Source organism: Halichoeres trimaculatus, unplaced genomic scaffold, assembly GCF_033239565.1.
Source record: "Halichoeres trimaculatus isolate MK-OKI-2021-1 unplaced genomic scaffold, fHalTri1.1 fHalTri1_scaffold_5, whole genome shotgun sequence".
NCBI lineage: Eukaryota > Metazoa > Chordata > Actinopteri > Labriformes > Labridae > Halichoeres > Halichoeres trimaculatus.
In genome coordinates this window covers 10,607,222-10,621,389 of record NW_027437183.1, presented here as the reverse complement: position 1 = coordinate 10,621,389, position 14,168 = coordinate 10,607,222, and the positions used below count along the sequence as shown (strand labels likewise).

The following is a 14,168-nucleotide window of genomic DNA, read 5'->3' as shown; positions in this document are numbered from 1 at the left end:
GCTGGCTGACGAAGTTTAGTAGCGAGAAGAGATAAAACACAGAGATCAGTGTTTTTCTCTGCTAAAAATGAATCCTATGGCTAATTTTGAAGTAATAGTGGACACTGGAGCCCAACTTTCAGATGTCAAAAGGACAGAAGAGCAGAAGAAAGCTTAACAGGAGAGTGATACAGCCAAAGCTAAAGGCTAATTAGCCTTAAGCTCGGGCTGTATCACTCTATAACACTATGGCTAAGCTGTTTGTGCTAATGTTGATTCCAACCCACAGTCAGCAGTTGTTCTGCAGTGGTCTGTTCAAACTTGAAATCTATCAATAAAATGAAAAGTAAGGTTACGTTAGCTCTGCTTGGTAGATGACTGGCAGGACATAGCTAGCCAGGATTTACTGACATTACACATTACGGACTTATCTTAGAGCACCAGACTGCCTGCTGCGCTAAATATAGACAGCTACTAAACTACTCATTAGTTATGACTAAGTTTACAAACTGACATTGTTTACTCGTCACGTTAAAACAGTAGCACCTTACCTCCGTGCATCATAGCCAGTAAAAAGTTGTCTTGAACCAAGAAAGTAGTTTTAATCTGATCTCCATTTATTTCCAAAACAAACACACGCCTTACTAAACGTAATTTACAACAGTGTGTGGGAACCCCAGGCCACAAGGTGGCGAGGGAGTGTAATCAAAACAGATCCTGCTTAAGCACACAACTATGCAGATCACATTTTTAATATCAAAACACAGGCAAAAAGTTAAAAAGACTATTAATGTTAATGATACATCTTCAATATTAGTTATCAGGTGACAACAAAAGCAGAGGCTTACCCGCTTCAGAACAGCAAAAGATGGGTTACATTCCCATAACAGGAGTTTAAACTATCAAAGCAAAGGCATAATAACCTCCTCTAGGGACAATTATTGGTGCTCTCCAAACTGTTTTTGTCCAATAACCATAAATAACCCCAACAACAATGGCTTTTTTCCTCTTTTATATTCTGTATTGCCTCAGCATTAGGTATTATCACTGCTTTAAACGTCCTTCTTTCTGTGTGTTTTGTCTGTGTGTGTGTTTGTGCAGAGTGTTCATCCCCAATTATATATCAAAGGTGAAGGTTCAGCTGGTAAACTGCAGCACGAGGAACAAGAGTAGTGAGAGCTGTCCCGTGGTGCTGAAGATAAGAGCCCGGGCGCCTCCAGTGCATAACTCAAGTGCCCTCGACTGCAGGGAGTGGAACCCTTGTGAATTAGACACCCTTGTACCTGCCTGGGAACAATGGTACTACATCCTAGTGGAGAGATATCTCAGCAACTCTAACGTCTACTTCCGCATCGGGGTGCAGGTCACAGGTGAGTTTGTTTAAAAGACGGAGTGTGATGTTTCTACTCAAACACTTATTCTCCTAATACGTGAAATAAGCCTCCCCAGACAAAAGTGGCAAATTGCATCTTTTTATAACAGAAACACAAGCAGGAATGAAAATCAAAAACACTTCACACATTAAAAACAATGATCTTTCACAATATTGAGTTGGCAGTATCAGTCTAGACTTGTAGATAATGGTCTTTCATATCTTTTTGTTCATTTCAGTCACTGTGATGAGCAGCATTTTGCAAATCAAATAGATTGGATTGAGCATGTATAGCTTTGTTCAAACAGCAGCATTTCAAAGCAGCTAAAGAGCGAGATAAACAAAGTGTAAGAGCAGCAGAATTAGAGAGGAATGATAAAGTAATTACACAGCACATAATGTGTAACTGAAGTATGATAGTGTGATCAAACATGAGCCTCCGTTAGCTTCAGGTCATGGAGTAAGAAAGGTAATGAGGTTGAAGCCACTGGAGGGGGGAATGCACAAACAACAAGTAACAGCTGATGAGTGCACCACAAATTATGCAAATATTTAACAAATTTAAGGTACTGTATTTGAGAAATTTATGGCAAACAGGTTAAAAAATGTTGCAGTTTTGTGCAATTTGCCGATGTTGCAGTTACCCGTGCTGTAAATTAAGCTACTGCTGGAATGATCAGTGGAAAGTGTGAGCGTGACAGCAGCAAACATTCAGAGGATTCTTGTATACTAAACGTGGTGCTTTTTTGCTGGACCTTTGTGTTTGTTTGCTTATTTATTCATCTATTTTTTTATTGTGTTTTTTTTTTTATAATCAGACTTTATTTGTTCATTTAGCATCACTGTGATGTTTTGCTCAATGCTTTGCAGCAGCATGTTGTATTTTGCTCATCAAAGATCATCTCTGTGTAAGATGCTCTTCACTTCTCAATATTCCGTGACTTCATTTCTAAGAAGTGCCTCAAAAGGTCAGTAATACTCACCGCTACGGAGGCCCTTAGGGGAGAATTTTAAGGTTGAGCCCCAGACAATTTCTCAACAACCCAAAAAAACAACAATTCTAAAACACTTCTCCCAAGTTTCTGACACCGGTACTTATCCAAGCACATCATTAGCCCGTGGATGTCTTCTTGATAAGCTTCATCACTTCTGAGAGGCTGCTTTCTTAGCTTTATCAAACTGCTGAAGAAGAGGCCGCTGACAGGTTTTCAATGATGCTGACATTTTTCATTCTTTCTTTTCAGAAACTCTCGGTGCTGTTCAGAATGACACTTTTTGAGATGAATGATGAAATTAGTTGAGTCAAAGGAGAGATATTTTTCATCACTTATGTGTAACAATTATTGCAAGTGGCTTTTTTTGCTGTCAGTATCTCAAACTTGAGAATAATTCAGCTTAGCAGACATGTAAAAACTTGTTGTTAGAGTAAGCTGTGCACATTATGAATGTCAATTTATCAACCTTAAATATGGGGTAAAATTTACCATTAAAGCACTTTTTGATATTTGCTGGTAACCATTCCAAAATAATTCAAAGATCGTCGCTGCTGTCCCCCACAGTTTATTTTCTCAAAGGAGCTCTCGCACTTCCAAATCCATGACTGAGCCTCTCCTCGTTCTCGTTTGGGCTGTAAAACCTCAAACCTGTTGCCTCATGACCTGGCTGCGCTCATTATGTCTGTTTGTTGTTGCAGTCAAGTTAAATACGATTTGGTTTGGGCATGTTTTGCTCATTTTGAAAGTCATTGGACGTTTTTAGGTGGTTTCCGTGCACACTTCCTGTCCTGCTTGATCTGCTTTTCTGTTACATTAACGCGTCACAGCCACAGCATCTGGCAAAAATGGGATCTTAGCAAAATATCGTAACCTGAACTGAACAAAGCCATGAACTGTTTGATTTAATTAATGTTAATGACAATTAGACTATTCAAAAACCATTTCCTATCTCTGAAACCCAATGAACTTTTAATTTTTTGGTAGCACTTTAGATTACAGCCCGCGTCTTACAGTGTAGTTTCCCGTCTCTTACAGTGTAGTTTCGTCAACTGTAGGGGTAACTCTCACACATGTACCTTGACATTTTGCGGTACCTATCGGGTAGTTACGCTCTCGTCTTACAGTGTAGTTTCCCGTCTCTTACAGTGTAGTTTCGTCAACTGTAGGGGTAACTCTCACACATGTACCTTGACATTTTGCGGTACCTATCGGGTAGTTACGCTCTCGTCTTACAGTGTAGTTTCCCGTCTCTTACAGTGTAGTTTCGTCAACTGTAGGGGTAACTCTCACACATGTACCTTGACATTTTGCGGTACCTATCGGGTAGTTACGCTCTCGTCTTACAGTGTAGTTTCCCGTGTCTTACCATGAACTTGTCAAAACAGTGTAATTTTCCTGGGCATATGCTTTTGCTGTAAATGTGCCACTTCCTCTTAACAATTAGTATGGTGAATAAAGTAGACCAATGATGAACCTAAACACTGTAATGTATTGATGAGTATGTGTTTCACACAATAATGATAAGACTTGCAGATGTAAAAAAAAAAACAACTTTATTTTTTTAAACACACAGAGACCCCACATAGTAATTCACCTTTTAAGCAACCCGGCCATTAAGTTAACACTAGCCACTGCTTACTGTCTAACTGTCCAGTACTTCCACTGCGACAACCCACTACTTTACCTGTAACTACTGGTCAACAACTGGAACCGGGCTGGATTTTAAAGTGCACACTTGTTGGCTTTACTTACCGTGCAACTACCCACTACTTTACTGTAACTACTGGTCAACAACTGGAACCGGGCTGGATTTTAAAGTGCACACTTGTTGGCTTTACTTACTGTGTAACTACCCACTACTTTACCTGTAACTACTGGTCAACAACTGGAACCGGGCTGGATTTTAAAGTGCACACTTGTTGGCTTTACTTACTGTGTAACTACCCACTACTTTACTGTAACTACTGGTCAACAACTGGAACCGGGCTGGATTATAAAGTGCACACATGTTGGCTTTACTTACTGTGTAACTACCCACTACTTTACTGTAACTACTGGTCAACAACTGGAACCGGGCTGGATTTTAAAGTGCACACTTGTTGGCTTTACTTACTGTGTAACTACCCACTACTTTACTGTAACTACTGGTCAACAACTGGAACCGGGCTGGATTTTAAAGTGCACACTTGTTGGCTTTACTTACTGTGTAACTACCCACTACTTTACTGTAACTACTGGTCAACAACTGGAACCGGGCTGGATTTTAAAGTGCACACTTGTTGGCTTTACTTACTGTGTAACTACCCACTACTTTACTGTAACTACTGGTCAACAACTGGAACCGGGCTGGATTTTAAAGTGCACACTTGTTGGCTTTACTTACTGTGTAACTACCCACTACTTTACCTGTAACTACTGGTCAACAACTGGAACCGGGCTGGATTTTAAAGTGCACACTTGTTGGCTTTACTTACTGTGTAACTACCCACTACTTTACTGTAACTACTGGTCAACAACTGGAACCGGGCTGGATTATAAAGTGCACACATGTTGGCTTTACTTACTGTGTAACTACCCACTACTTTACTGTAACTACTGGTCAACAACTGGAACCGGGCTGGATTTTAAAGTGCACACTTGTTGGCTTTACTTACTGTGTAACTACCCACTACTTTACTGTAACTACTGGTCAACAACTGGAACCGGGCTGGATTTTAAAGTGCACACTTGTTGGCTTTACTTACTGTGTAACTACCCACTACTTTACTGAAACTACTGGTCAACAACTGGAACCGGGCTGGATTTTAAAGTGCACACTTGTTGGCTTTACTTACTGTGTAACTACCCACTACTTTACTGTAACTACTGGTCAACAACTGGAACCGGGCTGGATTTTAAAGTGCACACTTGTTGGCTTTACTTACTGTGTAACTACCCTCTACTAGTGTGCATTTTATAATCTAGTCCAGTTCCAGGTGTTGACCAGTAGTTACAGGTAAAGTGCTGGGTTGTTGCAGTGGAACTGTTGAAGCTACTGACATCTGTGTTTCTATGATGAATAATGCTTGGACACTTTATCCATACAGATACTCCGGTCAGAGAGTAAAGGCAGATACACAGTTCACAGTCCAGTCTTTTATGTATCCTTTAAGAAACAGCATTACAGCAACGGCCGGATGGATGGAGATTGAATGAACGAAGAGGATGAATAATGTGTGTGACATCAACGTCCAACAGCCACTTATCAGTAGTGCATCTCAACAGGGTTGGCAGTGTATGGTATCTGAAACAATAAATAACAGAAGGTGAATCAAAGACAGTGTCTACCAGACGTTAATGATGCGCCCACTAGCTATTTAGCATTAGCAGTGCAACGTAAGGGAAACAAGAGCCAAAATTCCTGCCACATAAACAAACAAACTAAATGTTTATTCCCCTCTCAACACTCCTTAAAGATAACTTGTAAGCTATTAAAGTACTTACTTCCTCAAGAATGCATCACTGATAACTTATAAGATGTTTTGAAGATGCTTTTAAACAATCGCGGAATCCCCGTTCGGGATATACAACTTTTAGGACCCCAGGCTGCCCGCATAAAGGCATGAACGCAAATACGCAAAATCCTAAGGACCCCGGTCTGCCCTCCAAGTTGCCTGAATAAAATTATATACAAAATGCTTACAACACATCAACGAAGAACAGAGGCAATTTATAACAGAAAATACTGGATAGTTAGCCAGTAAGCAAAGACAAGTGTGATCTTAATGGATCAGTAACTTAAAAGGAGAATTACAATGTGGGGTCTCTGTGTGTATAAAAAAATAAAGATATTTTATACGTCTGAATATCATTATTATGTGAAACCCATACTCATCAATACATTACAGCTTTTAACTTTATCATTGGTCTACATAATCTTTATCCATGCTGATTCTTAAGAGGAAGTGATACATCAAGGTTTGCATAGTTAGAGCATATGTCCAGGAAAATTACACTGTTTTGATAAGTTCATGGTAAGACACGGGAAACTACACTGTAAGACTCCAGGACTTACACTGTAAGACGCGAGCACTACCCGATAGGTACCGCAAAATGTCAAGGTACATGTGTGAGTTTTACCCCTACAGTTGACGAAACTACACTGTAAGAGACGGGAAACTACACTGTAAGACGAGAGCGTAACTACCCGATAGGTACCGCAAAATGTCAAGGTACATGTGTGAGAGTTACCCCTACAGTTGAGGAAACTACACTGTAAGAGACGGGAAACTACACTGTAAGACGCGGGCTGTAATCTAAAGTGCTACCAATTTTTTTATTGGCTGATAGTGATATTATCCTGATGTGCTTTTCCAATGTATTCCTTGTGAGAGAGGGATGCATCTAATAGGGCTTTAGCTGATGTAAAGTTTTGAATATCATCATAGCATTAATGTTTTAATGTATGAATACTGATGTACTGAATTTTAAGAAACTATGACAGACAATGTCAGGCTAATCTCATCACATTCTTCCACATAATCAATAAAGGAGGACAGTAAAGCTTAAAAATGATGTGCTATGTAGCTGTAAAATAAAAAAACCGATGAATTTTCTACATGTGATTTCAAACTATAAGAATTGTATTTATGTAAAACAGTAGCTTGAACTTTGCCCTTTTACTCTGACCTGTAAAAAGGCTATTTACACTTTTTTACTATTTCATGTTTTTAAGATTCTGTCGTCCAACAGTTAGTTTGGCTGTTGAAACAGCAACATGCTGTATCTATAATAATTTGTTTTATTCATACAGTGATGTGAAGCTGGCTTCTAAATAGAAGCGTTTAACCAATTTATAAAATTAAACTTAATTATTGGATAATTTATTGGAATAAAAGGGTCAGATTTTATTTTTTTTAAATAAATAACGTTGTTCTAACATTTATCACCACAGTCTGTTTGTATCCAGCGTTCCCCGTGATTCTCTTCTTGCTGTTTTTAATGTTTAACAGAACCCAGGGTGGTTTTTGTAAACCTAAAGAATCATAAATTTGGCCAAACAAAAGCATATCCAGTATCTAAAATTATACAGGGATAGTGTAAAGGATTTTGGCGTTCAAGCTGCACAGGTGCTCTCTAAGAATGCGCGATTCCTCAAAGCTAAAGCCCCCAACTGTCTCCTGAAGCATCTCCAAGATCCCCCTGCTTCTCACACATATATGGAGCAGAAATTGAATTTTGGACATGTGTTTTGATGAGCAGAGGGAGGCCACATGCTGTCAGTCCATTTAGAGGCTTGTATGTACATAAAAAGAGATTGCTGTGCCCAAACTGAGGCAATGCATTCAGGGCTCCTCCTCAGAGGCCGGAGATGCCACGCTTAAGTGCTGCATGCTGTTTGGAGGTTGAGGAAAGCTGAAATGTTTTTTTATGCCCGCTCCACAGGGAGGGCTCACAAATCTGCGGGAAGTCTACTCCCATGAATCGAGCCCCTCCTCCTGTTGGACACTATACGGTGCACTTTGTCACCATGGCAACGCAGACACTAATTATTCACACTCTGTTTCTCCCCCCGCGCCTGCCAGCCAGATCCAACTTGACCTTTTGTGGATTTAAATTGAAGAACACCTCAGGTTCAGGGACCATCTGGTGTCCTCACCTCCTCTTATTGGCAATTGTCAAAATGAGCTGTCTCGCAGATATGTGCCTTTATTTGAATTCAGAAAGCAGACAGGAAGTGGAGAAACTAGGTTGCTGTTTATTATTTATTATTGTTGTTTATACAGTATTTTCTCAGCAGGTGTCTTGCTCTAAATAGCTCAGCGGGCATCAAAGAGACTGAATGTATGGAGCCGTGTACGGATGCAAACCGAGGCAAACCCTCTTATGTGCATTGTGAAATATTTCATGTGCTATATATTTTACTTTTACGTCTCAACCAAAGTTACATCTGCAGCGAGCCAGCAGTGTTTGGTGTTTCAGTATTTTTAGGAGTGCTTCAGCTGCCTGAGCGGACATCAAAATACTTCAAACCTTTCAGAGACAACACTATGCAAACCAGGCTGAGCGAGAAAAGCCTTTGAAATCCTTTCCCGTCGGGGATTGGCGGTATTTGATGGTACTTTGCCAGTTGCCATCAATGACCATTTTGCAGTGAGTTGCTTTGTGTTGAGTGAAAGCATGCTGTTTGCTTCGACTGTGAATCTTTGTCTCATTAATAAGCAGTGTTCAGTGCTGAAACCTCGCTGTTTACACGACGGGAGCCAGCCGAGGGGGATCGTTTCAAACATTTGCAAAAGATTTGGTTTCTAACACTTATAGTAAAACAGCTGACATGATTATCGCAGGTTTGGTTGATTCTACAAAAGGGATTGCATTTTAAACCAGGATTCAGCTCATGTGGGAATCAGTTTGATTGATTTCCTTTCTCATTTCATTTCTTCCTCCTCTGACCAGATTGCTCCAAGTCCAACCTCTCAAAGGACCAATCCCAACCAGGCTCCTCCATGAACATGCCTCAGTCGTTTGGCACAGCGATGGGCTTCTCCCTCTCTGACACCATGTCGATGGCCACTCTGCCCGGTCCGTCCCAGAACGACAGTCACCTGCACACCTCAGAGGACAGTATCGTGTACCTTCCTCCCACAGCTGACACCAACAAGTGCTGGCCTATCCGTCCGACTCTGCGAAATGAGCTGGACACCTTCTCTGTGCACTTCTACGTCTTCTTTGGACCCAATATATCGATTCCACCTGACAGAGCCGCTGTGTTCGCCATCAATCTGATGCCTGTTTTAGACAGCGGAGGAGTCCTCAACATGGAGCTCAAACTCAACCTGGTGAGTCACTCTGGTTATTTTTCTGTTTGTCTGAATGATTGTACACATCCTGTTGTCAAAAAACAATTGATTTGCCATCACTGGAAAGGATTATTTCATGAAGGGTTAACTTAGTACTCAATAAATCTATCTCCTTGCTTTGGTCATGCACAAAAAGACACAAAACTAGCCAGCAGAACATTGGGAAAAGGGGAAACTGTGTGACGTAGAAAAGAGCACGAGGAGAGGAGTCAGACTGCGACAGAGTTTTATCCTTCTCTACACACAGCATGGCTTTTTCAGGTTTCCTAATCATTCTAATTGTTCCGTAACTTTAAGCAAGTTTATGTCTGTTACTAACAGTGGGCAGTGTACAATCCACCTTGTCTACACACACACACACACACACACACACACACACACACACACACACACACACACACACACACACACACACACACACGCACACACATGCACACACACACACACACACACGCACACACACACACACATACACACACACACACACACACACACACACACACAGAGTTAACATTCCCTACTCGCCTACAGTGTTGCAAAGCACCCAGCAAAGCTCACCATCCTCCTCCTGTCTTTCTTGATTCCACATTTAGGGGTGTAAACGTCCTCTTTCCTCTTATACACATCTTATCTAACCTAAAATCTTCTAACCTGTCGAAGGTGGCGGCATATTTGTACCGTCTTTTCTCTGAGATTGGTTAAAGAAACAAGTGTGTGACATTTCTGCACACTGAAGCTCCCTCGGGAACTTTCTGTTTGTGTCAATTTTGGCACCCCCTGTGGACAAAGCAGTGCCTTTTATATTTTTGCCAAACTTGGACATCAACAGAATCCTTGATTATTTTAAAAGCCCAACACTTTGTCACTAACTTTGAATCACTGCTGTGAATGTTACCACAGGTGGTTGTTTTAGCAGCACGCTGTGAATCACTTTGACTGAATCCTACCCACTTACAGGCATTTTCGATTACCAAACCCAGTACAAAGAGAAGGTTATTTTTGTTTGCTAGATTTGCTAGCAGTTTGGATTTGATATGTAACTGTGCAAAAGAGCTCATTCTTCCATTAACTGTTATTTTGAGCTTCTGGTACCCCCAGGTGCTGCCAATCAGGTGCCTGATTTGCAGCTGATTGGCAGCACCTGTGAGCATGGGAATTGCTTCCTGTCAAGGATCTACATTTTGAATCAATGGCTGTTTTCCAAACCGCCTACTGCATACCATATGTGGATGTAGTATGTAGTAGGCACTGCATACTGCGTACTGCTTTTGCATGTCGTATCTAGTATGACTGTTCTGTTGGGTCTGTTTTGTAGTATACTACTCTTATTTTGTAGTATACTACTGTGGTTGTCAGTTTCGGCAAATTAAGATCCAGGTGATGGATTTTATTTTTCCTTTATTATAAATGTTCAACACAAACTTTGGGTAGATCTTGGCATTTGAGTCAGTTTGTTACTCGTATCATAGCAGAATAATCATACTTGACTTATATCATTTACTGAAAACAAATCTTGAATGGATTTTTAGTTTTACAGCTGATGGAAAAACCACTTCCATCTAATCAGGTTTGGTTTAAAAATGAATTAGCTTTTTATATGTGCTTTAATTAACTTGTAAAAAAAACATCTCCTTTATAACTGGAAGTAGCTAGATTTTCTCTTGTTTCTTTTGCATCACTTCACTTCTATCTCATGGACTGTGTAATGTTAGTGTTGTTGTATTGTAGCTGTGATGCCAACTTATCCCAGTAGGTGGCGGAAATTCACGAAAACCTGCCACCTACATTCACAAACAGCGTTAGCGCCGTGCATTGTGGGAAAAAAGTATGCCAGGACTGGTCTGTTGAATACTGACAAATTTTCCTGGATCAGTAGGACATCCAGGGATTTCTGGCATACTGCAGATTTTGCAAGTTTTTGAATACTACCTACAACATACTGAATTTTCTGTGAAAAAAGAAGACCCTGCTAGTGTAGCACGTAGTTTGGAAAGCAGCTCTTATGTTAGAAAGCAGCAAATATGCAGTAGTTATCAAAGGAAAGGGTTAATAACTGTGCCAACAGTTGCTGGATGCGTGTCTGGTCAGAGGCTCTGATGTGGGAGCTGAAAAAGTTCACAGTGAAACCTGTGCCAGTGTTTGGGCTTCCGACATATGACTCTAATTGAAAGTTGCAAAAATGCAGAGACCAGCCAGGCAGGATTTGAAACGTCTTTGTTAAGCTGTCCTTCATATTGTGATGGCATTAATATGCACCTGCAGCCACTCGGGAGGTCTACAGGGAGCCAGTCACTGAAGAGCTAAAGGCTGGCAGATGGACTTTAAAATGTTCCAGCGCTAACAGAAAGCGAGCCAGCCAACGTTGAAACAACTTCAGTGAAGAATAAAACTCAAACAAATGTCTTTGATTGTTCAGTTCAAAGGAATATCCTGACATTTTTGGGAAATATGCTTTTTTCGCTCTCTCTTTGGGAGTTGGATTGATATCTTTTTCATCTCTCTGCATCCAGAAAACATATTGGTCAGGGATATTTTTAGCCTACAAAAAAAAAACAGGAGGAGAAATCTGCTCCAGCCAGCTTCAAAACAGCCACTGAACAGACTTTGTGGTAGGATTGTTTTGTTGACTACTGCCTCAGTTTTAAAATGGCCTTTTTAAAATGTATGTATTGTTTGCCAGCAAGCTCACCATTTATACATCCAAGAACCCACCAAGGGGTTTCTGGATTGAGATCAGTGTGCAGGGCTGGTGGTGCAGAAGCTGCATGCGGCACTTCAGCTGCAGTAAGCTCACGGCTTTTATGAGTTATTAAAAGAGCTTCAGGAAATCTTTAAGCTTTTCATTTCAAACAATGCACAGCTAGTGTGTAGAGCTGAGAAGATTCATCAATTTATTGATCGGAAAAAACTAAAGATTCTACTTTCTAAAACATGAATCTCCTGGGTTTTTTCTTTTGTTTTACACTTTTTGGAACTGGGCTGCAAATAAACAAAACAGAGTTGATTATGATATTCGCTTTGGCTCTGAAAGCCTGTAATGGAAGTTTTACTCAACTGTTTTAAGGGATGATATAGAGAATTGATTCTTTAAGGAGGTATTGTCAGGTTCAGTGCTGTTAAAAGAGAGACTCTCAGTTGTTAAAAAAAAAAAAAAGAAAAAGAGAGAGAGAGAGAGAGAGCTTTAAAGCCGTTTTCAAGAGGCCTCAGAGCTGTTTCTACCTGTCAAGTCAGATAGGGTCGAAATTCCAATTTGCCTCAGTGGGCTCCACAGCCTGTAGACAACAAATCCAAGACCCTTGAGTCAAATAACACAAACCCAAGAAAGCATTTATCCCAGAAAAAAAAAAACGAAAGCCTGAAGGAGCACCAGAGGAGGGATCTTTCTCTCTGAGTCGACAAAGACGCATCAAATGCTGCGATACACAGAGGGTCAAACAGGGTTAAAAGACGCTTTTAAAACTTCTGGAAAACAAAAGTTTGGATGCATGGAGATTTCATGTACTGAGGGGATCTGGAAAAAGAACATAACAAACAAACACAAGAGAGACATAGATCATGAGACAGATACAGTACACAGTACAGAATGACAGGTTTTAGAGCCGAGAGGCAACCTCTGGTGTTAAAACATGAAGTTATTGCAGCTGCACTGGAGTCAAGTTACCCAGTTTGGGCTTAGAAATGTGCCTCTGCTAAACTGATCATCATCTTGAATTTGAAATGCTCAGTTTGAATAATTGCATCGAAATAAAATTTGAGTTGCATGATTTGAAATTTAATGCAATACTTTGAAACTTTATTTATTTTCTCAAAAATTGCAATTTAACCTACTTGAACATTCAGCTCTCTTAAAATTAACATTCATTTTCATTTGGCACAGTTTAGATTCAGTTTTTTAATTTAATTTCAGATCACAGATTTCCAGTTCATTAGGACAAGTAGCCCAGCGCACTCCTTTTCACATCTATGAAAAGTCCTTTAAGATCTGTGGCCTTACTCCTCCGCTGGTTCTCGAACCTCTCCCTTCTCACACACACTCATCTTTTGAAGAACCTTCTAAATAAAGGGTCACTCATAGTAGTGAAAAGCCCTACCAATTGAGGGTAAGGCAGTGTAAATAAACAGCCAGCTGTGGAACGTAGACTCGACCAAAATATGGAAATCACTGTTACTATGGCAGTACTTATTACTCCATTACCTTTGTCCTAGTCCTAATCTGAGTCCACAAGGTCAAATCTAAGCCAAGATCTAAGATGGGCTTCAGTGCTCCAGTAATGCTCAGCCCAGGGGATAACAAATGAAGGAACAAGTAGTAACAAAACAAAAAATGTGTTTATCATCATATCGATGGGAGTTAGTTGACTCTATGTGAAGGTATAGCCAAAAAAATGCACATTGCACTCATGCATGGAAACCAAGTGGCAACCTCCGGTCTAAGAGTATGAGACAATGCAGAAGTGCTAAAATCTGCTGTTTCTCAGTTGTCCACTCGAGGCTGGCTCCAGAAGTGCTGGGAGTCATATACACACCAAGCCAAAAAAAGCAGTTTTCAAAACAAAAATTAATTTTCAGCCTGTTTCAAAAAAACGTCTCCTGCCCGAGTCACTAATTCAACTAAATCCCAATCAGAGACACAGCTCAGGGTCATGTGATTGACAGGCGCCCTATAGCTGTACATGAATCCCTTGCCACCACCAATATGGCCTCAGTAGCCAATGTGCTTCATTTTCCGTTTCAGAAACAGACGGGTGACGTTGGGGAGACTACGTCCATGTTTTATACAGTCTATGATAGAAACTAACATTGTTTGTGACCCCTCTTTTCCATCTTCTGATTTTAAATGCAGTCACTGATTGATTCTAAGGCCCTGTTTACACAACATCCAAAAACTCTAAAACGCAGTGAAAAAAATCTTTGTTTACACAGAAACGCCGAGGGACTGAAAACGCTGTAGTAAGCATGCCAGATCTGTAGTTTGCGTTGTAA

The 14,168-nt window shown here is 40.5% G+C and overlaps 1 protein-coding gene across 2 annotated transcripts in view; it reads left to right on the top strand.

Moving 5' to 3' along the window:
- tmem8b (transmembrane protein 8B) overlaps positions 1–14,168 on the top strand; it is a 71,074-nt gene that overhangs the window by 18,888 nt on the left and 38,018 nt on the right. For both annotated transcript variants that reach the window (XM_074670874.1, XM_074670873.1), the window contains exons 5-6: positions 1,081–1,349; positions 8,782–9,164. In XM_074670874.1, coding sequence (XP_074526975.1) covers positions 1,081–1,349; positions 8,782–9,164 — 652 coding nt within the window. The remainder of the gene's footprint in view (positions 1–1,080; positions 1,350–8,781; positions 9,165–14,168) is intronic.